The sequence below is a fragment of the Neofelis nebulosa genome, chromosome 1, assembly GCF_028018385.1.
Source record: "Neofelis nebulosa isolate mNeoNeb1 chromosome 1, mNeoNeb1.pri, whole genome shotgun sequence".
NCBI lineage: Eukaryota > Metazoa > Chordata > Mammalia > Carnivora > Felidae > Neofelis > Neofelis nebulosa.
This window is the reverse complement of record NC_080782.1, coordinates 224,879,111-224,904,524: the sequence shown is the minus strand read 5'-3', so window position 1 is coordinate 224,904,524 and position 25,414 is coordinate 224,879,111. Positions and strand designations below refer to the sequence as shown.

Below are 25,414 nucleotides of genomic sequence, written 5' to 3'. Positions count from 1 at the left end.
AAATGGAAATGAATTCATGGGTAGTCTGGAGTACTATTTGGATTCGTTAGTTTCCCCCTTATTTTCCATGTAATCTTTGTCTAGATAGCAAACAAATTCCAGCAGTGACCAGTTAATTTCCTCTTCAGCACTACTCACTCTCCAACATATTGGCACAAGCTGCTAAATGGTCAAATAAGTGGCCAAGAGGAAAGCAGAAGAAAAATCTCATGAATATTTCTGCAGTTCCAACACATGTGATTCTAAGAACGTATCGTTACCTTGCCATGGGTACATAGTAAAAATGCCTTCAGGTCAATTGCAACAGGAAGTAATTACTTTCAGGGAGATTACTCAGAAACAAGTCAAAATTAACAAAATTCCAGTGAGCCCTAAGAGGCCTTTAATCAGAAAAATGTGTTCACTTGTGTTCTGGGTCCCATTTGCTCATAGACAAAATTAACAAAACTGGGAACCAGAACATATCCAGAAAAAAAAACATGAGAAAGGAACACAACTAAGGAATAAGTAGAATTCTGCAATCCTCTGTTAAGAAGAAACTTTATAATAAAATCAGTGTCTATTCAGAATATTTTCACATTTTTTAACTAGATGAACATTTTTATCTGTGAATGTGTGAAAATAATTCTTTCAAGCATGGTACTTATCTGCAAATTGAAGTTGAGTCATTGTTGTGTACTCTCCCCCTCAAACATTTTGATACCTTTCCATAGTTCTTCTCTTTTGCCTCAACACAAGCTCTACCTTTGCAAAGATAAGAGATCCACTGATGACCCCCCTCCTCCAAACTTCAAACTGACTTACTCATATGAATTGAGAAAGCCAATGTCTTCATCAGCATCATCATGGAACCTGGAGAGTCGTTCCCTTATACTTTAACCACCAACAAATGCAAAAACATGTCATTAGAAATTTGCTACATGGACGAGCGATGTGAAAATGTATTTGAACAAGAATTCCCTGAATCTAAAGGATATAGTAAACATGACTTAGCTCACTAGATGGTCTAAATTTTTAGGAAGAATTTTAGACTTATTGTCCAGAAAACTGTATTCTCATGGATACTTCCAAATCTCTCCAGTTTTCTCTTCCCCTCCCCCATCCTGTGTCTCCCTCATCCCTACCCTCTCCCCCTCTCCTTCCCCTTCCCTCCCCCACCCCCCACTTGGTCTCCTTTCTGTCTTCTGTCTCTTTCATCCTCTTTGTCTGTCTTTCTTGGGTGTGCTCTCTCTCTCTCTCTCTCTCTCTCTCTCTCTCTCTCTCTATATATATATATATATATATATATATATATATATGTATATGTATATATATATCACTGATCCAAATAAATGACATCAGTAGTCTTTAATGCACCATCGCTGAGAGGTAAAATATATCAAAGTAGTCAAATACTTCCGATGCCACTTTATTCAAGTCAGTGTGAAGGATTAAAAATGTACATAGAGCTAAGTGAGTTCATAGACTTACTTTTTTTGGTTGAAATTGATACATTTGCTATAGAATATATAAACTAATTGAACACTTAAAAATATGTCAATTAGTTATTTGGAATCTGAGTCCCTCCCACCACCTTCTACTCTTCACATATCACGGATAACTTGGATAGGATGTACATAATTGTTAGAAACAAGGACTTCATAACTAATTTGACTTCATAAACTTTAGTATCCCCCTTCCTCTCTCTGTACATATTTATATCTCACCTTTCCTTGGGCGCTTTAACACAGGTTACTCTTTTCAACTCACTTGAGTCACAGCTAAGGGATTTAAAATGCACATTGTAAGACTCTATGTCTTTCTAGACTTATTTTTAAATGCAAATTAGCGTCAATTACTCTAGATTTATAATCTGGCTGACCTAAGAATATAACATCCTAATCAGTTCATTGAAACCAGGTATTTAATATTTCCTTAGAAACTAACTTTACATGTTTGTAATGAAAATCTTAGTCCTGTAGAAAAAATTAATAAAATCAAGTTTATGTATACATCTTTTAATCCCCAAATATAATACCATTTTGTGGTTAAATTTGCTTCAAATTCAACCTCAGTCTGTAGATACTAATCTTGCTTGCCCTTGTAATTTTCTGTCTTAACTCCCTACACCACCTATTAACCCTTCAAGAATCATAGAGGTCTTTCCTGCACCTCAGAAAGGATCAAATAACTCCTGACCTGAGTTAGGGGCTGCCTCCAGTGTGATAGTGGGTTTGGGGTACCACCCTCACATGGTGGCAGCACTCTGGAGGGTAAGAGGCATATCCAGGGTCTACTAGCTCCATTTTTTTCTGCTGAGGGTTCCTCTGCTCCCTGTCCACTGCTGATTTCCTCCTTACTCCAAATTCAATTCTGTCCTCTCTTGGCCCCATACACTCAGGGGATATGTCATCTCATACCTGAGCAATTTCATAGTTTCCTAAGTGTTTTGGCTGCTACAAAACGTAACAGACTATTTCCTTTTATGACCTGGTCTCCTTGCCCCAAATAGACCCAGAAAAGAAAGTTACATTCTGAAGCTTGCAAAGACTTGAGATAAAGTGTCAAAGAAACTCTCTATTGCCATGAGCACCTTCCTGAATGAACTTCACAAATCTCAGTATCTCCCTTCCTCTATCTCCATGTATTTATATCTCACCTTTCATCAAAGGGTCAACACCAGTTACTTTTTTCACCTGACTTGGGTCATTGCTAAAGGATTAAAAATGCACATTTTAAGACTTCACGTGTCTCTCTAGATTTGTTTAATTTATATGAAAATTAGGTAAAATTTGGCTACAATTTGCACTCAAGTGGACTTAAAAATAATTTAATCAGCTTTTGATACCTGGCATTCAACGTTTCCCTACAAATGAGGCTTTATATGCTTGAAATGAGACTCTTACTCCTGTGGACAAAAACTTAATAAATCAAGTTTGTGTACATTTTCTTGACTCCTGAATCTTCTCCTTGCTCCAAAATGGGTTTATCTCCTCTCTTGTTCAACTTTATTTTTTTAAGCTTATTTATTTATTTTGATAAAGAGAGCACGAGAGAGCATGAACAGGGGAGGAGAAGAGAGAAAGACAGAGAATCCCAAGCAGACTCCATGCTGTCAGTGCAGAGCCCAACACGGGGCTTAATCCCAGGAACCATGAGATCATGATCTGAGCAGAAATCAAGAGTCAGATGCTTAACTGACTGAGCCACCCAGGTGCCCCTTTGTTCCGCTTCCGTTAGAGTCTCATACATGGGGCATTTTGACAATTTCCTAGGGGTTTGGGTGGCCACTAGCTAAGGCTGACAAACAGGAGAGGAATAAGATGCATCCCCTCATGACCTGTTTCTCTTTTATCCAACTCTGTCTAAACTGGAGACAAAGTCACTTTCGTATGCCACAGTAATTTGGAAATGGTGTCAAAGACTCTCAGTGTCTTCTGGAAAATAGTATGGAGGTTCCTCAAGAAAATAAAAATAGAACTACCCTACAACCCAGTAGTTGTACTACTAGGTATTTATCCAAAGGATACAAACATGCTGATTCGTAGGGGCACATGTACCCTAATGTTTATAGCAGCACTATATCATGGAAAGAGCCCAAATGTCCACTGATTGATGAATGGATAAAGAAGATGTGGTGTGTGTATGTGTGTGTATATATATATATATATATATATATATATATATATATATATATATATATAAAATATTACTCAGTGACCAAAAAGAATGAAATCTTGCCATTTGCAACAACGTGGATGGAACTAGGGTGTATTATGCTCATTGAAATAAGTCAGAGAAAGACACGTATTATATGATTTCACTCATGTGGAATTTAAGAAACAAAATGGATAAACATAGGGGAAGGGAAGCAAAAATGAGATAAAAACAGAGAGAGAGACACAAACCACTAAAGACTTAAATGCAGAGAACAAACTGAGGGTTGCTGGTGGGGTGTTGGGTGGGGGATGGGCTAAATGGATGATGAGCATTAAGGAGGGCACTTGTTGGAATGAGCACCGGATGTTATGTGTAAGTGATGAATCACTAAATTCTACTCTTGAAATCATTATTATACTATATGTTAACTAGGATTTAAATTTTAGAAAAAAAAACAAGGAAGACACAGAAGGAAAAAAAAAAGACACTGTAATGTCTTGAATGCTCCTGAAAATGAACCTCCAAATCTCAGTCTCTCTCCCTCCCACCATCTCCATATGTGTCTTTATACATGTATAGTTCTGTTTACATCTCTATTTATATCTCATATTTCCTTGATGATTTCACCAGAAGTTACTGTTGTCAGTTCACTCAAGGGTTTGAGTGAATGAACTGAACCGTTTTTATGCTAAGGGATAAAAACGGGACCGAGTCAGACACTACATGATATTCTACATTAAATATTTCAAGTCAGTTAGTTAAAATTACTCCCCAAATTACAAGATAGTTAACTCTTTTAAAATTTACATATAAATCAGTTATTTGAAACCTGGTATGTCGTTTCCCCCTAGAAATGAGGCTTTTTGTATTTGTAACGAATACCTTGCACCTGTCAAAAAAATTAATGACTCAAGATTTAGGTACAGTTCTTTACTACTGAATCTGACTCAATGTGTAACATTCTTTTTGGGTGGGATTTATTTATTTACCTCAGCGTAGGAATACACCTCTCTTGACCAATCTAATTTCCTCATTTGCAAGTCTTTCCAACCCATCTGTGCTTTTTAGGAATCATGGATGTCTTTCCTGCCCCTCAGCTAATATCAGATCACTACAGGTCTGAGTCAATGGCTCTATCCAATATGATGGTAGGTCTGGGCTTGGGGCACCCCCAGCTGCAAATGGTGGCAAACATACACAGATCCAAGTCTATAGGCTCAATTATTTTCTGCTGAGGCACGCTCTGCATCCTGTCCCCCCATATGTTTGCTGTTTATAATTTACTAGTATTCTCTTTCCTACCCTAGTACAGACTCAGACACAGGCAATCTGAAAATTTCCTATCAGTTTGGCTGCTCATAACCGAGGGTGAAGACTGGGGGTGAGAGAACTCCTTCTATGACCCGTTCATCTTTCTTCTACCTTGATTCAAAAACACTTGATTCTATATTACATATAGAAGCTTACCATGAGAAGACTTTACAAACAATATCAAGAGAACTGTGTATCCCTACGGGGAGTGAACATCCCAAATCCCATCCCAAATCCCAATATGTGTGCGTACAGACACATATTTATGTATGTATTCATCATAGCTCACTTTGCACTGGAGAGTCCTTTGGAGGATACTGCTGTCCATTCACTCATGGCAGTTCTAAAGGATTGAAAGTAGACATAGTTAGACACCACATGACTTCTAGACTTACTGATTTAGTTCAAATTGGTTACAATTACTCTTGAACTTATAAACTAGTTGATACTTAGAAAATTTGCCTGCAAATTAGTTATTTGAAACCCAATATCTCATTTTTCCCAGAAATGAAGCTTTATATGTTTGTAATATGTATTTTAGACCTAGCAAAAACATGAGTGATTCAAGAGTTAAGTACAGATCTTTTCTACTGATGCTGGCTCAGTGTGTACCAGCCTTTCATGGTGGAAATTATTTCAATTCAACCTCAATTTGCAGGTATACAGCCTTCTTCCCTCCCAAATGTTCTGCTTCTCAAGTCCCTCCTTCATCTCCTTTTACCACTCTTGCCTTCTCTGCCCTCAGATAGTGTCAAGTAACTGCAGGCCTGAGGCAGGGGCTCCCTCCATGTGACTGTAGGTTTGGATCTGGGACAGCAGCCTCATATGGTGGCAGAGCTCTTGGAGGGTGAACGATCCAGGTTCAATTAGCACCTTTCTTTCTGCTGAGGGCTCCTCTGTCCCCTGGCTACTGGCACCTCCTCTTTGGTCTTAGTAGGATTCTATTCCCTCTTTATCCAGCCTCGTAAGACTCATACATAGGCACGCTGGAAATTTTCAAAGGTTTTGGCTGCTAGACACTAGGAGGAGGAAGGATTCCTCTTAGGACCTGCTCCTCTTTGATCCAAACAGATCCAAAAAGATAGGAAGTTACCTACAGGTGCTACAGTGAGAAGATTCAGAAACAAAGACACCGTATTGTCACGGATGATCCTGAGAATGCATTTGGAAACCTTATCCCTTTCGCTCATAGTATTTGTTTTTGAACGTGTCTTTGTGTGTCTGTGTGAATATAAATGTATACATACATATGTGCATATAAATATATATTTATCTTTATTCATTTATATCTCACATTTCACTGGTGACTTCCTCATAGCCATCTGATTTCGATTCAGTCAGGGCCATGCTAAAGGATTAAAGAGGTTACATAATCAGACACCATGTGTAATACTAGACTGACTTTCCTTCATTTAAATAACTATAATTGCTCTATACTTATGAACTGGTCAGTCTTTAAAAATTCATGTATTTACCACCTCACTGAACCTGGCAGGTCATTTTTTTTAGTAGAAATGAGGCTTCGGGTGCCCCTGGGTGACTCAGCTGGTTGAGCGTCTGACTTTGGCTCAGATCATGATCTCATGATTCCGTGAGTTCAAGCCCAGCAATGGGCCCTGTGCTGACAGCTCAGAGCGTGAAGCCTGCTTTGGATTCTGTGTCTCCCCCTCTCTCTCTGCCCCTCCCCTGCTCATCTCTATCTGTCTCTCAAAAATAAACATTAAGAAGATTTTAAAAAAGAAAGAAAGAAATGAGGCTTTATATGAGATGTTAATGACTACCTTAGGCCTATAAATAATGCATCAATCTGTAAGTTCTTTACTGTCACTCTAAACGGATTGTGTAACAGCCTTTTGTAGTAGAATTGATTTCAAATTCAACTTCAGTTTGGAGGCAGCCATCCCTCTTATCCATTTAAATTCCTGGTTCTGAGGCCCTTCCCTCTTCTCCTGACTTTCATCTAAGGGTTTGGCTGCTAGAAAGGGAAACAAATCCACTCAGGGTAAGAAGTACCCCTCTTATGTCTTCCCCTTTTATTCAACTGAATCTAAAAAAAAAAAAAAGATAGAAAATTACCTACATATACTACAGTGAGAGAACTTAGAAGCCGTATTGAAGACACTCCAGGGAGGAGTTAAGATGGGGAATGATTAAGGAGACCCCAAGCTTGTCTAGTCCCTTGAACACAGCTAGATATTTATCAAATCATTCTGAAACCAAAGAAATCAAACGGAGGTTTGAGAGAACAAAAATCGCGAGACTACAAGTGGAAAAGTGACCACCCTTTAGGAGGTAGGAGTCGTGGAGAATTTAATGGGGCAGCTGTTGTTCTGGGTACAGCTTGGGGAGGGATCCTGCTTGGAGAGGCTACTGCAAAGTAGTATAAGTAGAGGAACACAAAATCTCAACTTTTAGCAGTCTGCTACCATGGAGGAAGTGCCCGGCTTAAAGGTGCTCAAGTGGTGAAGTGGAGCAGAATCCCAGGAGTGACAGTGCGGTCTGAGAATCCCTTGGGGCACAAGAAAGACACACGCCATGCCAACATACTGTGCTGTTTCCAGGCATAAGAGAGGGGACTCGCTCTGGCAGAGGGCAGCAAACAGGAGTGCTAGCTGTCTGCTCTGACACGAGCTCTGAACAGCGGTATGTTCATGCCACTGCTTTTTTGGCACAGGCTGGCAAAAACCTGGCGAGACCCTCCCCCAGAGGAACACTGTGGGTCTGCCCCCACAGGGATCCCTAAAATTTGGGAGTTTTAAACTCAGTTGTAAGCCTGAATAAAAAAGCTTGGACATAGGCAGGGTGAATGCAGGGTTCTGATGAAAACCGGGGACACAAGAAGGGTGATTAATTGCTCTTCTGTGAGGTTTCCCTGAAGAGTAAGTAGCGCAAGCATTTAGCTCCAGGGCTATAGAGCAGGGAGCTGCCATTTTCAATCCACTCTTCGGAGCCAAAAGGCTTCAGGGAGCAAAACAGCACCACCTAGTGGAGGTCAGAGCCACTTACACCAAGCCCCTCCCCCTCGCACCCTAGAGGCGAATTTCCGCTCAAACAAGTCAGCCTGAGAATTAGTGCAGCAGGCTCCTCCTCCAGAAGACCAGCACCAACAACTCACTTGCACCAAGTCTACTGGGCAAACAGATCTAGGAAACATAGGATCTAAATTCCATTTTACTTTTATTCTTTATGTTTTTATTATTACTTTTTTCATTCATTTTCTTATTTTTTTTCCAATTCATCTTAAAATTTTTCCTTTTTTTGGGGTGCCTGGGTGGCTCAGTAGGTTGAGCCTCCGACTTCAGCTCAGGTCACGATCTCTCAGCTTGTGAGTTCTAGCCCCACGTCAGGCTCTGTGCTGACAGCTCAGAGCCTGGAGCCCGCTTCGGATTCTGTGTCTCCCTGTCTGTCCCTAACCCGCTCACATTCTGTCTCTGTCTCTCTCAAAAATAAATAAACATTAAAAAAAGAAAATTTAAAAAAAATTTACTGTTTTTTTTACATTTTTATGTATACATTTTTATATATACATATTCTCTTACTTTTTATTTTATCGTTTGTTTTCATTTCATTTCATTTCATTATATTATGTTTTAATTTGGGTCTAGACTCCTAACAAGCCACCCAAAGCACACCCAGGATCTAGGGTGGTTGTTGTTTTTAATTTTTTTTTCTTTCTTTGTTTGTTTTCTTTATTTTTTCTTTTCTTTTATGGACAAAATGACAAGATGGAGAAACTCACCCCAAAAGAAGGAACAGGCAGTAGAACTCATGGTCAGAGATTTAATCAAAGCAGATATTAAGTAAGATGTCTCAACTAGAATTTAAAACCACAATTAAAAGGATACCAGCTGGGGTTGAAGAAAGCATAGAAGACAGCAGAGAATTCCTAAACTAAAATCTTGTCAGCCCCAAATTAAAAATGCTGTAACCAAGGTGAAATTTCAAATGGATGCCATGATAACGAGGCTGGATAGAGCAGAGCAGCGAATAAGTGATATAGGAGATAAAATTATGGAAAATAATGAAGCTGAAAAGTAGAGGGAAACAAAGACAAAAGATCATAATACAAGACTTAGAGAACTCAGTGACTTATTAAAGAGGAATAACATTTGTATCATAGGAATCTCAGAGATGAAGAAAGAGAAAAGGGGGCAGAAGGTTTATGTGAGCAAATTATAGCTGAAAACTTCCCTAATATGGAGGACATACATCTAAATCCAAGAAGCACAGAGAATCCCCATTAAATTCAGCAAAAGCCAACCATCGCCAAGGAATACCATAGTCAAATTCACAAAATACACAGACAAGGAAGGAATTATGAAAGCAGCAATGGAAGAAAAGTCCTTAACCTACAAGGGAAGACAAATCAGGTTTGCAGCATATCTGCCCACAGAAACTTGGCAGGTCAGAAAAGAGTGGCAGGATACATTAAACATGCTAAATGGGAAAGATATGCAGCCAAGAATACTTTATCCAGCAAGGCTATCATTCAGAATAAAAGGAGAGATAAAGAGTTTCCCAAACAAACAAAATCTAAAGGAGTTCATGACCCCCAATCCAGCCCTACAAGAAATTTGAATGGGAACTCTTTGAGTGGAGAAAAACAAAACAAAACACCAAAAGCAACAAAGACTAAAAATGACCAGAAACACCAACTCCACAGGCAACACAATGGCACTAAATTCATATCTTTCAATAATCACTCTGAATGGAAATGGACTAAATGCTCCAATTAAAAGACATAGAGTATCAGAATGGATTAAAAAAAAAACAAAACCAGATACATCTCTATGCTGCCTACAAGACACCCATTTTAGATCTAAAGGCACCTTTAGGTCTAAAAGTGCCTTTTAAAAGTGAAAGTGAGGGGATGGAGAACCATAGATCAGGCTAATTGAGGTCAAAAGAAAGCTGGAGTAGCCCTACTTATATCAGACAAACTATATTTGAAACCAAAGGCTAACATGAAATGAAGAATAGGTCTACCCTAATCATAATTAAGGGGTCTATCCATCAGGAAGATCTAACAATTATAAATATTTATGTCCCTAACTTGAAAGAACCCAAATATACAAATCAATTAATAACAAACATAAACTCATTGATAATAATACAATATTATTAGGGGACTTTAACACCCCACTTACAACAATGGACAGGTCATCTAAGCAGAAAATCAACAAGGAAACCACATCTTTGAATGACACACTGGAACAGATCGACTTAACAGATATATTCAGAATATTTCAACTTAAAGCAGGAGAATACACATTCTTTTCAAGAAAACATGGAACATTCTCCAGAATATATCATGTATTGGGTCACAAATCAGCTCTCAAAAAGTACAAAAAGATCAAGCCCATACCACACATTTTCAGACCACAGTGGTACAGAATTTGAAATCAACCACAAGAAAAAATATGGAAACAACATGAGTACTTGGAGATTAAAGAACATCCTATTAAAAAATGAATGGGCTAACTAAGAAATTAAAGAGGAAATTAAAAAGTACATGGAAGCCAATGAAAATGAAAATACGACAGTCCAAAATCTTTGTGGTGCAGGAAAGGCAGTCAGAAGAGGGAAGTATATAGCAATCTAGGCCTTCCTAAAGAAGAAATGAATGTCTCAAATACACAACCTAACATTACACCTAAAAGGGCTGGAAAAAGAAAAGCAAATAAAGCCCTAAATCAGCACAAGACAGGAAATAATGAAGATTAGAGCAGAACTCAATGATATCGGGAAAAAACAAAAAATGTAGACCAGAACAGTGAAACTAGGAGCTGGTTCTTTTAAAGAATTAACAAAATTGGTAAACCCCTAGCCAGGTGTCTCAAGAAGAAAAAAGAAAAAAACAAAATAGATAAAAAATAAGAATTAAAGAGGAGAGATCACAACTAACACCACAGAAATACAAACAACTATAAGAGAATATTATGAGCAAGATATGCCAACAAATTGGGCAATGAGCAAGAAATGGATAAATTCCTAGAAACATATAAACTATCAAAACTGGAATAGGAAGAAATAGAAAACTTGAATAGATCCATAAGTAGTAAAGAAATTGAATCAGTAATCAAAAATCTCCCAACAAACAGGGTCAGATAGCTTCCCAGGAGAATTTTACCAAACATTAAAGAAGAACCGGGGCGCCTGGGTGGCGCAGTCGGTTAAGCGTCCGACTTCAGCCAGGTCACGATCTCGCGGTCCGTGAGTTCGAGCCCCGCGTCAGGCTCTGGGCTGATGGCTCGGAGCCTGGAGCCTGTTTCCGATTCTGTGTCTCCCTCTCTCTCTGCCCCTCCCCCGTTCATGCTCTGTCTCTCTCTGTCCCAAAAATAAATATAAAACGTTGAAAAAAAAAATTAAAAAAAAAAAAAAGAAGAAGAATTAATACCTAATCTTCTCAAACTATTTAAAAAAATAGAAATAGAAGGAAAACTTCCAAGCTTATTCTACGAGGCCAGCATTACCTTGATTCCAAAACTAGACAAAGACCCCAATAAAAAGGAGAATTACAGACCAATATCCCTGATGAACACTGATGCAAAAATTCTCAACAAGATACTAACAAGATACTGGCACAAAAACAATCAATGGAATGGAATAGAGAACCCAGAAATGGACCCTCAAATGTCTGGCCAACTAATCTCAAAGCAGGAAAGAATATCCAATGGAAAAAAGATGGTCTCTTCAACAAATAGTTGAAGAATGGGAAAACTGGACAGCAACAGGCAGAAGAATGAAAATGGACCACTTTCTTACACCACCCAAAAATAAACTCAAAATGGATGAAATACCTAAAGGTAAGACCATAAAAAATCCTAGAAGAGATAGCAGGCAGCAACCTCTTTGACCTCAGTGGCAGCAATTTCTTAGACATGTCTCCCGAGGCAATGGAAACAAAAGCAAAATGAACTATTAGAACCTCATCCAGATGAAAAGCTTCTGCACAATGGAAGGAAACAATTAACAAAACTATAAGGCAATTGATGGAATAGGAGAAGATTTTTGTAAATCTTCTGATAAAGTATTCACAGTCTATAAAGAATATATCAAATTCAACATGAAAAAAACAAACAACCCAGTTCACACGTAGGCATATGACATGAGCAGACTCTTTTCCAAAGAAGACATCCAGATGGCTAACAGACACGTGATGCTCAACATCACTCATCATCAGGGAAATACAAATCAAAACCACAATGAGGTACCACCTTGCACCTGTCAGAATGCCTAAAATTAATGACTCAGGAAACAACAAATGTGGGCAAGGATGCAGAGAAAGGGGAAGACTTTTGGACTCCCGGTGGGAATGTAAACTGGTGCAGCCACTCTGGAAAACAGTATGGATGTTCCCCAAAAAATTAAAAATAGACTACCCTACAACCCAACAATTGTACTACTCAATATTTATTCAAGGATACAAAAATGCTGATTTGAAGGGGCACATGCACCCCAATGTTTATAGCAGCACTATCAACAATAGCCAAAGTATGGAAAGAGCCCAAATGTCCATCAACTGATGAATGGCTAAAGAAGATGCGGTATACACACACACACACACACACACACACACACACACACTGGAATATTACCTAGTCACCAAAAAGAATGAAAGCTTCCATTTGCAATGACGTGGATGGAACTAGAGTGCACTACGCTAAGCGAAAGAAGTCAGTCAGTGAAAGACAAAAATCATATGATTTTACTCATATGTGGAATTTAAGAAACAAAACAGATGAACATAGGGGAAGGAGAGGCAAAATAAAATAAGATAAAAACAGAGAGGCAAACCTTAAGAGACAACTAAATATAGAGAAAAAAACAGGGTTTCTGGAGTGGAGCTGGTGGGGGGATGGATTAAATGGGTGACAGGCATTAAGGAGGACATTCGTTGGGATGAGCGCAAGGTGTTATATGTAAGGGATGAAGCACTAAATTCTACCTCTAAAACAAACACTACACTATATATTAACTAACTTGAATTTAAATAAATAAAAAAGACACCCCATGGATGCACCTGTCATTTTAAAAATCTCATATCTCTTTGTTGTTTTATGTGTGTATGTGTTGAGATTATACATACAATTTTAAATTTATGCATTCATATCTCACATTTCATTGGTGGATTCCTCATAGTTTTCTAATGTCAATTCATTCTGGGCATGGCTAAAGAATCAAAAAGGTACATAGTCAGACACAATGTGTAATTCTAGATTTCCTTTTTTCCATTCAAATAGCTACAATTATTCTACAGTATGAGTTGGTTGAGTTTTAACAGTCCAAGTGCAAATCAACAATCTGAAACTTGGTGTGTCATTTCATATTAGAAATGAGGGTTTATATGGTGGTAATGATTATCTTAGGCCCATGAATAGTGAACACATCAAGACTTAGGTAAAGTGTTCTTAGTCATTACCCTAACCCAATATGTAACTACCTTTGGTGGTAGAATTTATTTCAATTTGACCTCAGTTTATAGGTTTATAAGTACATATCCCTTTGACTCCAACTAATGGCATGATTGGCAATTTCCCCCATCCCCTGCTTACTCTTCATGCTTCATGGCTGTCTTTCCAGACCCTCAGACAGGTTAAGTAACTAAAGACCTGAGGGAGAGGCTCCCTCTAATATGGTGGTGGGTTTGGGGCACTAGTCTCACATGGCAGCAGAGTTCTGGAGTATGCAGGACAGACCCAGTTTCAATTAGCTCCTTTCTTCCTGCTGAGGGCTTCTCTGTCCACTGGCTACTGCTACCTCCTACTTTGTCTTAAGTAGGATTCTGTTCCTTCTTCACCCAATCTAGTAAGACTCATACATGGACATTCTGGAAATCTCCAAAAGGTTTTGGCAGCTAGTTACTAGGTGGAGAAAGGATTCTTCTTATGACCTGCTCCTCTTTGATCCAAATAGATCCAAAAAAGGCAGGAAGTTACCTACAGGTGCTACAGTGAGAAGATTCAGAAACATTCAAAGACACTGTATTGTCATGGATGATCCTGAGAATGCATTTGGAAACCTCATCCCTTTCATTCATTGTATTTATGTTTGCATACATGTCTTTGTGCATCTGTGTTGATATAAGTATATTCATACATATGTGCATATACATATATATATATATAAATCTATATTTATCTTTGCTCATTTATATCTCACATTTTACTGGCGACTTCCTCATAACTGTCTGATTTCCATCCAGTCAGGGTTATGCTAAAAGATTAAAGAGGTACATAGTCAGACACCATGTGTAATAAATACTAGACTGACTTTTTTCCATTTAAAAAGCTACAACTGCTCTATACTCAAGAACTGGTCACTCCTTAAAAATTCATGTATGTATCACCTAATTGAACCTGGTAGGTCATTTTTGATAAGAAATGAGGCTTTATTTAAGAGTCTTTTATGGTTTGCCTCCCTCTCTGTTTGAAACTATTTTCCCCCTTCCCTTCCCCCATGGCTTTCTGTTAAGTTTCTTAAGTTCCACATATGAGTGAAAACATATGATATCTGTCTTTCTCTGACTGGCTTATTTCACTTAGTGTAATACCCTCCAGTTTTATCCATGTTGTTGTAGATGGCAGGATTTCATTCTTTCTCATTGCTAAGTAGTATCCCATTGTATATATAAACCACATCTTCTTTATCAATTCTGCAGAGGAGAGGGGAAAATGGGTGATGTGCATTGAGGAGGACACTTGTTGGGATGAGCACTGAGTGTTATATGTAAGCAATAAATCATGGGAATCTACCCCCAAAACTAAGAGCACACTGGGTACACTGCTAACTTAACAATAAATTATATTAATAATAATAAAATAAAATGAAATGAGAACAGCCCCCCCAGAAAGAAATGAGGCTTTATATGGGATGCTAATAACTACCTTAAGCCTATGAAAATTTATGCATCAATCTATAAGAAGTTCTTTGCTATCACTCTAAACCCAGTGTGTAACAGCCTTTTGTAGTAGAATTTATTTCAAACTCAACTTCAGTTTGGAGGAAACCATTCCTCTTATCCATTTAAATTCCTGGTTCTGAGGCCCTTCCCTCTTCTCCTGACTTTCATCTAAGGGTTTGGCTCCTGCTAAGAGAAACAAATCCATTCAGAGGAAGAAGCATTCCTCTTAGGCCCTCCTCTTTTAGATTTAACTAAATTTAAAAGAAGTTACCTACATATACTACAGTGAGAGAACTTAGGAGCAGTATTGAAGATACTCTATTGCTGTGGATACTCCCGAGAATGTTTTTTACAAATATTAATCTCTCTATTGTTTTATGTATTTGTTGAGATTATACATACAATTTTAAATTTATGCATTCATATCTCACATTTCGTTGGTGGATTCCTCATAGTTTTCTAATGTCAATTCATTCTGGGCATGGCTAAAGAATCAAAAAGGTACATAGTCAGACACAATGTGTAATTCTAGATTTCCTTTTTTCCATTCAAGTAGCTACAATTATTCTATAGTATGAGTTGGTTGAGTTTTAACAGTCCAAGTGCAAATCAACAATCTGGAACTTGGTGTGTCATTTCATATTAGAAATGAGGGTTTATATGGTGGTAATGATTATCTTAGGCCCATGAATAGTGAACACATCAAGACTTAGGTAAAGTGTTCTTAGTCATTACCCTAACCCAATATGTAACTACCTTTGGTGGTAGAATTTATTTCAATTTGACCTCAGTTTATAGGTTTATAAGTACATATCCCTTTGACTCCAACTAATGGCATGATTGGCAATTTCCTCCATCCCCTGCTTACTCTTCATGCTTCATGGCTGTCTTTCCAGACCCCCAGACAGGGCTAAGTAACTAAAGACTTGAGGTAGAGGCTTCCCCCGGTATAACAGTAGGTTTAGGATGGAGTCTCAGCCTAATACAGTAGCAGAACTCTTGAGAGTCATGGACACATCAGTCTATTATCTCCATTGTTTCTTCCTGGCTTCAATGTGCCGCCCACTGTAGACTCTTCCTTGTTCCAAATACCAATCTCTCCTCTCTTGGCTCACCCTAGTAGAGTTTCATATACAGGCCATCTGGTAATTTCCTAAGGGTTTGGCTGCTACCCACTAAGGCTAACAAACATGCTTAGAGGAAGAAGCATCCCTTTCATGACCTGCTCCTATTTTATTTAAGTGAATCTGAAAATAATAGTTATCTACAATGTTAATGTGAGAAGACTTAGAAAAAGTGTCAGACAATTTGTATTGCTTTGGATGTTCCTCAGGGTGAATTTCACAAATTCTATTTCTTTGTGTTATATATCTGTGTGTGTACAGGTGTATGAGTGCTGTGTGTTCGTGTTGACAGGAGCATGTATATGTTTGTGTGTATATATTATTTACTTAGATATATACACATATCTTTATGCCTTTTAAGCTCACATTTCATTGTTGTCTTCCTCATAGGTTTCTGATGTCAATTCATTAGGGTTTGGGCTAAAGGATTGAAAAGGTACATGATCAGATACCACATATAATTCTACACTTATTTTTTTTTTTGTTCAAATAACTAATTATTCTATTTTTATGAACTGTTTGATCTTTAAACATCCATGTAGATATCAGTAAATTGAACCTGGTATATAATTTTTTATTAGAAATAAGGTGTTAGACTTCTGGGCAAGATGGTGGAAAACAAGGATCCTGAGCTCACCTCATTCCATAGATACACCTAGATAACACCCATATCAGTATAAATAGCCCAAAAATTAACCCAAGACTGACAGAGGAGACTCTTCATTCATAAATGTAGGGAATAGGCCACATCAAAGAGGGTAAGAAGGTCAGAGACACAGTCAGGAGCTAAATGGACCCACAGGACTCCTCATGGGAGGGAGGGATGCTGTGGGCACATAGAAGGTAGAGAAGACTTCACACCATGCACCCAGGCATGGGAAACATATACAGGAAAGTCAAATCCAGAACATTAGGCTTTAAAAACCTGGTGGGGGGGAGGGTGTATCAACCTTACTAGTTCTTAGAATCAGTAGGACTTAATACCTGGAACTTTAAAAATCAGTGGGCTTGGCTCTGGGAGAGCTGGAAGGCAATATGAAATAAGTACCTGCCCTTAAAGAGACAGCACAACCAACAGTTTCCCAAGATAGAGCACAAACATAGCAGTTTGTAAAACACTTGGGGTATACAGGAAGATTTACTTACTCATCTCAGAGCATGTGCTCAAGGGAGAGGGACCTTTGGGAAACTTCTCCCGGAACAAAAGTGCTGGCAGGTGCCATTTCCCTTCCCCACCTCTCAGCCAAGTTACATGGATACCTACAGGAACCAGTGCAGCACAAACACTCTCCACCTAGCTTGCTAACTGTGCCATGCACCCACATTCTCCTGCTGATGCTCCCCCACCCTCTCAGACTGGACAAGAGTTTTCTAGGAGCGGCTGCAGGTCCCTTCCCACACTGGACCATTGTGCACCCAGTACCCCTCTCCCGCATTCTCCTGCAGACCTACCCTCAGCAGGAGTCCCTCCAAAGCTGTGTCACAAGCAGTATGCAAGCAGCCCTGACACTGACCACCACTACAAAGTGACTCCTGCCCTGGGGAGAGGGAAAGATAACCACACACACACCAGTTCAAGTGCACTGGCAGGGCAGGCCCTGCCCACCAACAAAAGCTTCTCGGGGAACAACAAGGCAGAGTGCTCTGCAGTTTGGTGCTACAGCAACTCTGGCAAATGCCTGGTCTGATCCCCTGAAGCCCATGGTGGCCACAGACTGGCCTACTAACAACACAAGTAATATACCCTGCCCACAATAGGCAAATAGAGCCATTGCAAATGACTAGGCTGAAGGCAAACACAGCTCAGTCACAACACTAGGGCACATGTAACACACAGAAGACACCCCTGAAGTGCCAGGTTCTGGTGAACAGGGGACACCACTGCAGCACACGACAGGACCTCTTCTCTCAAGAGCAAGAGATGTAGCTACTTTCTCAACACATAGAAACAGACTCGGAGAGTTAAACAAATGAGGAGAGAGAAGAATATGTCCCAAATGAAAAAAAAAAGGACAAAAATCACTGCAATAGAGCTAAATAAAATAGAGATAAGTCACATGCCTAAGAGAATTTAAAGTAATGGTAATAAAGATACTCATTGAACTTGAGAAAAGAGGTAGGACTTCAGAGAGACCTTCAAGAAAGAGAAAGAAACCATAAAAAGGAACCAATCAGGGGCATCTAGGTGGCTCAGTTGGTTAAGTGTCTGACTTCAGCTCAGGTCACAATCTCATGGTTTGTGAGTTTGAGCCCCGCATTGGGCTCACTGCTGTCAGCACAGAGCCCACTTGGGATCCTCTGTTCCCTCTTTCTCTGTCCCTCCCATGCTCATTCTCTTTCTCTCAAAATAAATAAATTTTTAAAAAGAACCAATCGGAATGAAAAATTCAATAACTGAAGTTAAAAGTACACTAGAGGGAGGGGCACATGAGTGGCTCAGTCAGTTAAGCATCTGACTCTTTATTTCAGCTCAGGTCATGATCCCAAGGTCATGGGATTGGGCCCTGCATTAGACGCTACACTGAGCATGGAGTCTGCTTGGGATTCTCTTTCTCTCTCCCTTTCTCCCCCACTCACACACTCACTAAAAAAAAAACAAAAACAAAAACAAAAACAAAAACAAAAAAAACCCCAAAAAACCAAAAAAACCACTAGAGGAAATAAGTACTAGAAGAAGAAGAGTGGATCAGCAACCTGGATGAGAGAGTGATACAAAGCAATCAAGCTGAACATGAGAGAGGAAAAACAAACAATAAAAAAAGGAGAATATATTAAGGGAAACAGTGCCATCATCAAGCATAATAACATTTGCATTATAGGAATCCCAAAAGTAGAAGAGAGACAAAAGGGGGCAGAAAATCTATTTGAATAAATAATAGTAGGAAAATTTCCTAACCTGGAGAAGGAAACTAAAATCCAGATCCAGGAGGAAGAGAGAACCCCCAACAAAATCAACCCAAGGAGGTCCACACCAAGACACATAGTAATTAAAATGCCAAAAAGTAGTGATAAGGGAGAATTTATAAAGAAGCAAAAGAAAAATCAAACAGTTATATACGAAAGAAACCCCATAAGGCTATTAACTGATTTTTCAACATAAATTTTGTAGGTTAGAAGGGAATGGCTGATATATTAGTGCTGAAAGAAAAAAACTTGCAAGCAAGAATACTCTATCCATTAAGGCCATCATTCAGAATGGAAGGAGAAATCAAGAGTCTCCCAAACAAAAGGTTAAACAAATTCTACATCACTAAACCAACCCTACAAGAAATTTAAAGGGGACTCTGAGTGAAACAAAAAGAGATCATAAGCAGGAATAAGACAAGTAGGAAGCACAAACACAGTAAAATTAAGTACATCTATAAAAATCAGCCAAGGGATTCACAAAATAAAAGATGAAAAGTATGACACCATATACCTACAATGTGGGGGAAGAGTAAAAATTTAGTGCTTTTAGAATGGGTTCAAATTTAAGCAGCCATCAACTTAATATAGACTGCTATATGTATAAGATGTTATATATAAACCTAATGGAGCCACAAACAAAAACCAGTAATAGATATGCAAAAAATAAAGAGAAAGGAATCCAGGTGTATCACTAAAGAAATCCAACTAACCATGAGAGAAAAAGGAAGAGAAGAAACGAATAGAACAATAAAACCACTATAAAGTAACAAAACGGTAGTTAAGTACATACGTATCAATAATTACTTTGAATGTAAACAGACTAAATGCTCCTGTCAAAAGACATAGGGTGATGGAATGGATAAAAAAAGCAAGACTCATTTATTGGCTGCCTACAAGAGACACATGTCAGAACTAAAGACACATGTAGATTCAAAGTATAGGGATGGAAAGCATTTGTCATACAAATGAAAGTGGAAAGAAAGCTGGGGTGATAATACTTATATTAGACATAATAGATGTTAAAACAAAGACTGAAAAGAGACAAAGAAAGACATTACTATAATCATGAAGGGAACAATTCAACAAGAAGATATAACAATTGTAAATATGTATGCATTCAACATGGGAGTACCCAAATACATAAAGTAATTCATAACAAACATAAATTAATTGATAATAATTCAGTAAAAGTAGGAGACTTCACCACCCCACTTACATCAAAGGACAGATAATCTAAACAGAAAATCAAATAAGGAAACAGTGGCTTTAGTCCAGATGAATCTAAAAGATCTTTCAGAACATTTCATTTCATCCTAAAACAGCAGAATACACATTTTCCCCAATAACACACAGAACAGTCTCCAGAATCAATCACAGGTTAGGCCACAAAACAAGTCTCAACAAATTAAAAAACACTGAATGCATACTATGCATTTTTGACCACAGAACTATGAAACTAGCACATCAACCACAAGAAGAAAACTGGAAAGAACACAAATACATGGAGGTTAAATAATATGCTACTAAACAATAAACAGGTCAACCAAAATAAAATCAAAAAGGAAATTAAGAGGGGCACCTGGGTGGCTCAGTCAGTTAAGTGACCAACTTCAGCTCAGGTCATGATCCCCAGGTTTGTGGGTTCAAAGACCCACAATGAGTTTTGTGCTGACAGCTCAGAGCCTGAGCATTCTGTATCTCCCTCTTTTTCTGCCCCTTCCCCGCTCACACTCTGTCTCTCCCTCTCTCAAAAATAAATAAAACCTGTAAAAAAGAAAATTAAGAAAGTAGCAGGAAGAGATATTAAGAAAACAGTCCCATTTACAACTGCACCAAAAATAATAAAATAAAATACCTGGGAATGAACTTAACCAAGGAGATAGAAGACCTGTACTCTGAAAACTATGAAACACCTGATGAAAGAGACTGAAGATGACAAAACAAACAGAAAAATACTCCATGCTCATGGATTGGGAGAATACTGTTAAAATTTCTACCCAAAGCAACCCACAGATCCAGTGCAATCTCCATGAAATTACCAACATTCTTCACAGAACTAGAAAAAAGAACCCTAAAATGTATATGGAATCACAAAAGACCCCTGAGTAGCCAAAGCAATCTTGAAAAAGAATAAAACTAAAGGTATCACAATCCCAGATTTCAAGATATACTACAAAGCTGTAGTAATCAAGAAAGTATGGTACTGGCATAAAGACAGATACATAGGTCAGTAGAACAGAATCTAGAGGGCAGAAATAAGCCCACGATAATACAGTCAAATTAATTTTCAACAAGGAGGCAAGAATATCCAATGAGAAAAGAGACAGTCTTTTTAAGAAATGGTGTTTGGAAAATTTGACAGTTACCTGCAAAAGAATGAAACTGAATAACTTTGTTATTCCATACACAAAAATAAGCTTAAAATAGATTAAAAACCTAAATGTGAGACCTGGAACCATAAAAATCCTAGAAAAGAGCACAGGCAGTAATTTCTGGTATTAGCTGTAGCCCCATCTATTTAGATATTTCCCTGAGGCAAGGAAAACAAAAGAAGTATAAACTATTGGGATCACACCAAAATAAAAAGCTTCTGCACAGTGAAGGAAACAATCGACAAAACTAAAAGACAACCTACTAAATGGGAGAAGATGTTTGCAAGTGACATATCTGATAAAGGGTTAGTATCAAATATGGTCAAGTAACTTCAGGCCTAGGGCAGGGGCTCCATCCAATATGTGAAGAACTTATACATCTCAACACCAAAAACCAAATAATCCAATTAAAATATGGGCAGAAGACATGAACAAACATTTCCCCAAAGAAGATATCCAAATGGCCAACAGACATGTGAAAAGATACTTAACATCATTAATCATTAGGGAAATGCAAATCAAAGCCACAATGAGATATCACCTCACACCTGTCAGAACGGCTAAAACCAAGTATCTATTGATAGTTGAATGAATGAAGAAGGTGTGGTATATATACACAATGGAATATTACTCAGCAATAGAAAATAATGAAATCTCGCCATTTGCAACATGGATGGATCTAGATGGCATAATGCTAAGCAAAACAAGTCAGAGAAAGACGAATACCCTATGATTTCACTCATATGTAAAAATTCAAGAAACAAAACAAACCAACAAAGAAAAATGAGACAAAAAAAATAATCAGACTCCTAAACCAGATTCCTAACTAGGCCAGAGGGGAGGTAGGTGGGGGGTAAAGGGGATTAAGAGTACACTCATCATGAGGAGCACTGAATAATTTACAGAATTGTTGAATCACTATATTGTACACCTGAAACTAATATAACACTGTATGTTAAATATACTGGAATTGAAAAATTGAAAAGAAGAAATGAGACTTTGTATGGTGGTAATTAATATCTTAGGACTGTGAAAATAGTAAGCATCAAGGTTTAAGTAATGGTCTTTACTTTTCCCTAATCCCAGTAACTAACAGCCTTTTGTGGTGGCATTTATTTCACTTTAACTTCAGTTTATTAAGTACACATCCCTCTTACTCCATCTAAATGCCTGATTCTCAAGTCCTTCCATCACGTCCTTACTTTCACCCATCATGGTCATCTCTCCTGCTTCTCAGACTGGGTCAAACCCTACAGGCCTGAGGCAGTGGCTGTATCCACTATAGTAGTGGGATTGAGTTTGAGGGTCACTTCACATAGTGGCAGAGCTCTGGAGGGTATGGGGCAGATTCCAGTCCACTGCCATCATTCTCCTTGCTCCAGATAGGAGTCTCTCCTCACTTGTCACATATTATAAGTTGGATATAGTCCCATCAAAACTGAAATGTTGAAATCCTATCTCCTGGAACTCAGAATGTGACTTTGTTGGAAATAGGGTTGCTGAAGATGTTATTAAGATATAGTCAAACTGGTTTGGGGGGCTCCTAATCCAGTCTGACTGGATAGTCAAAGGAAAAATTTAGACACAGACACACATACTTTACCCATGCAGAGATTAAGGTAGTAACTGGAGCAATGATGCTGCATACCACAGAACAGCAAAGATTGACAGCAATCACCAGAAGCTAGGAGAGAGGTATGGACTAGATTCTTTCTCACAGCTCTCAGAAGGAAACAACCCTGCTGACATCCCGATATCAACTTGTAGCCTCTAAGACTGAGACAATAAACTTCTGTTGTTTAAACTATTCCGTTTTATGATATTTTATTACAGCATCCTTGGCAAATGAATACAGCCCAATCTAGTAGAATCTCATATACAGCAATCTGACAGCTTTCCCAAGAGTTTTGGCTGCTGGTAACTCAAGACAGGAGGGCCTGTTCCTCCTCTGTCCAATTAGATTAAAAAAATGTTATATACAGAAGTTGATATTGCCAACACTTTAGAAAGAGTGTCCAAGAAACTCTGCACTGAATATCTTGTATTTTTACATATACATATACCGTACACACACACACACACACACCCCTCCTTTTACTGGTGACTTCCTTATCAGTTACTGATGTCAATTCATTCCAATCAGAACTAAAGGATAAAATGTATCTGATCAAACACCATGTGATCCCTTACTTACTTTTTTTCATTCAAATTAGCTACAATTTATCTACACTTGATAATGTGGTTGAACCCTCAAAAATTCTTATGTAATTTGGTTATCTGGAAAGAAGTATTTCATTTTCCTCCAGAAATGCAGCTTTATATGGTAGAAATGAAATTCTTAAGCTTGTACAAGAATCATTCATGGATAAAGATTTAAAAACATTTCTTTACTACTGAACTGAACCCCAGTGTTTATGTGCCTTTTGTGCTTACATTTATTTCAAATTCAACTATATTTTCATGCTTCATGAAGTTTTTCTTGCTCTTCCAGTATGGGCAAGTAACTTCAGGCCAGGGCAGGGGCTCCATCCAATATGATGGTGAGTTTGGGTTTAGAACAACTAGCCTCACAAGTAGCAGAGCTCTGAAGGGTGATGGAAAGATCTTAGGTCTCTTAGCTCCTTTATTTTCTGCTGAGGGTGCCTCTGCTCCCTATCCACTGCTCTTGCCTATTTGCTTCCCAGTAGTAGTCTCTCCTCCCTTGTTCCACACAAGTAGAATGTCATATACAAACACTGTGATGATTTCCCAACTGTTTTAAAAATTTTTTTATCTCTTTTATTTTTGAGAGACAGAGTGCAAGCAGTGGAGGGGCGGAGAGGGAGAGGGAGACACAGAATCTGAAGGAAGCTCCAGGCTCCGAGCTGTCAACACAGAGCCCGACGAGGGGCTTGAACTCAGGAACCGCAAGTTCGTGACCTGGGCCGAAGTCGGACACTCAACCGATTGAGCCACCCAGGTCCCCCAGTTTCCCAAGTGTTTTGACTGCTAATCCCCAACGCTCACAAGCAGACCCATAATAAATGTTCTCCCTCTTTGATCTGTTCCTTCTTTTTCTATTTAGATCCAAAGCAGAAAAAAAATTACCTACAGAAGCTGACAAGCTATCATGAACAAGCCCTAATGCCACTGATGCTTCCAAGTGGTTTTCCCACCCAGATGACAGAAAATCAACTCACCTATCGTTGATATTGTGGTCAGAGGACACCAAAGAGGACACTGGAGTGTTGTTATGTCTGCCAAAGGGAAAAAAATACACAAAAAATAAAGTCAGATGACGTGGAAGGAAATCATGCTCTTTCCTGAAAGGAATTTCAGACACGAAAAGTAAATCACACATCACAAATCCCGAAGAGAGGTGACAGAAACTGAAGCAACAGCTTTGAGTTACCACAGTGTAACCTATAAGCCAGCCTCCAGTGTGTGTGTGTGTGTGTGTGTGTGTGTGTGTGTGTGTGTGTACACAGGTACATATTTACTGGAAATAGAAGCAGCAATGATGATTAATATCCTTGCTTCTTTCCCAATTTCTCTGCAATTCTGGAAAGTGCTGAATAAATCTGGGAAGAGAGACAGACAGGCATGAGAGTATATGGATGGGGAGGTGGATCCAGGTAACGGTTGATGAAAGGATACAGATTTAATGGAAAGAAATGCCCAAACAATGAGAATTTCAATGGCAAGGCCAGTCCCTAGTTGCTATTTGGTAGGGCAGAAACAAGAATATGCCTAAATTATGTTCACAAACGTTTCTTGAAAGTGGAGCACATCATCAGAATGACTTTTCTTGCTGTTAATCCTTTAACAACTTTTTTTTATTAAGGTGTAATTGACATACATTATATTAGTTTCAAGTGCACAACTAATAATTTGTTATTGTATATATTACAAAATGATCACCATAGTAAGTCTAGTTAACATGTGTCACCTTAGAGAATTTTTTCTTGTGATGAAGACTTTTAAGATTTACTCTCCTAGCAACTTTCAAACATGCAATACAGTATTATTAACTGGAGTCACCATGCTGTATAGTACATCTCTATAACCTGTTTATTTTATAGCTAGAAATTTGTAACTTTGGACCCCCACCACCCAAATAGAAGAAACAATCAGTGAATTCAAATACAGGGCAGTGCAATTCATCTAATCAGAGAGAA

General features: G+C 38.5%; 1 protein-coding gene across 4 annotated transcripts in view; it reads right to left on the bottom strand.

The window, feature by feature from the left end:
- LOC131486637 (phosphatidylinositol 3,4,5-trisphosphate 3-phosphatase TPTE2-like) overlaps nt 1-25,414 on the bottom strand; it is a 166,476-nt gene that overhangs the window by 106,414 nt on the left and 34,648 nt on the right. For 3 of the 4 annotated variants that reach the window (XM_058686548.1, XM_058686554.1, XM_058686542.1), the window contains 9 exons: nt 24,437-24,493; nt 16,345-16,398; nt 15,286-15,339; nt 14,113-14,166; nt 13,069-13,122; nt 6,245-6,298; nt 5,240-5,293; nt 1,707-1,760; nt 805-873 (listed from right to left, as the gene is read on the bottom strand). In XM_058686548.1, coding sequence (XP_058542531.1) covers nt 805-873; nt 1,707-1,760; nt 5,240-5,293; nt 6,245-6,298; nt 13,069-13,122; nt 14,113-14,166; nt 15,286-15,339; nt 16,345-16,398; nt 24,437-24,493 — 504 coding nt within the window. The remainder of the gene's footprint in view (nt 1-804; nt 874-1,706; nt 1,761-5,239; nt 5,294-6,244; nt 6,299-13,068; nt 13,123-14,112; nt 14,167-15,285; nt 15,340-16,344; nt 16,399-24,436; nt 24,494-25,414) is intronic. The other variant, XM_058686544.1, reaches the window with a different exon arrangement.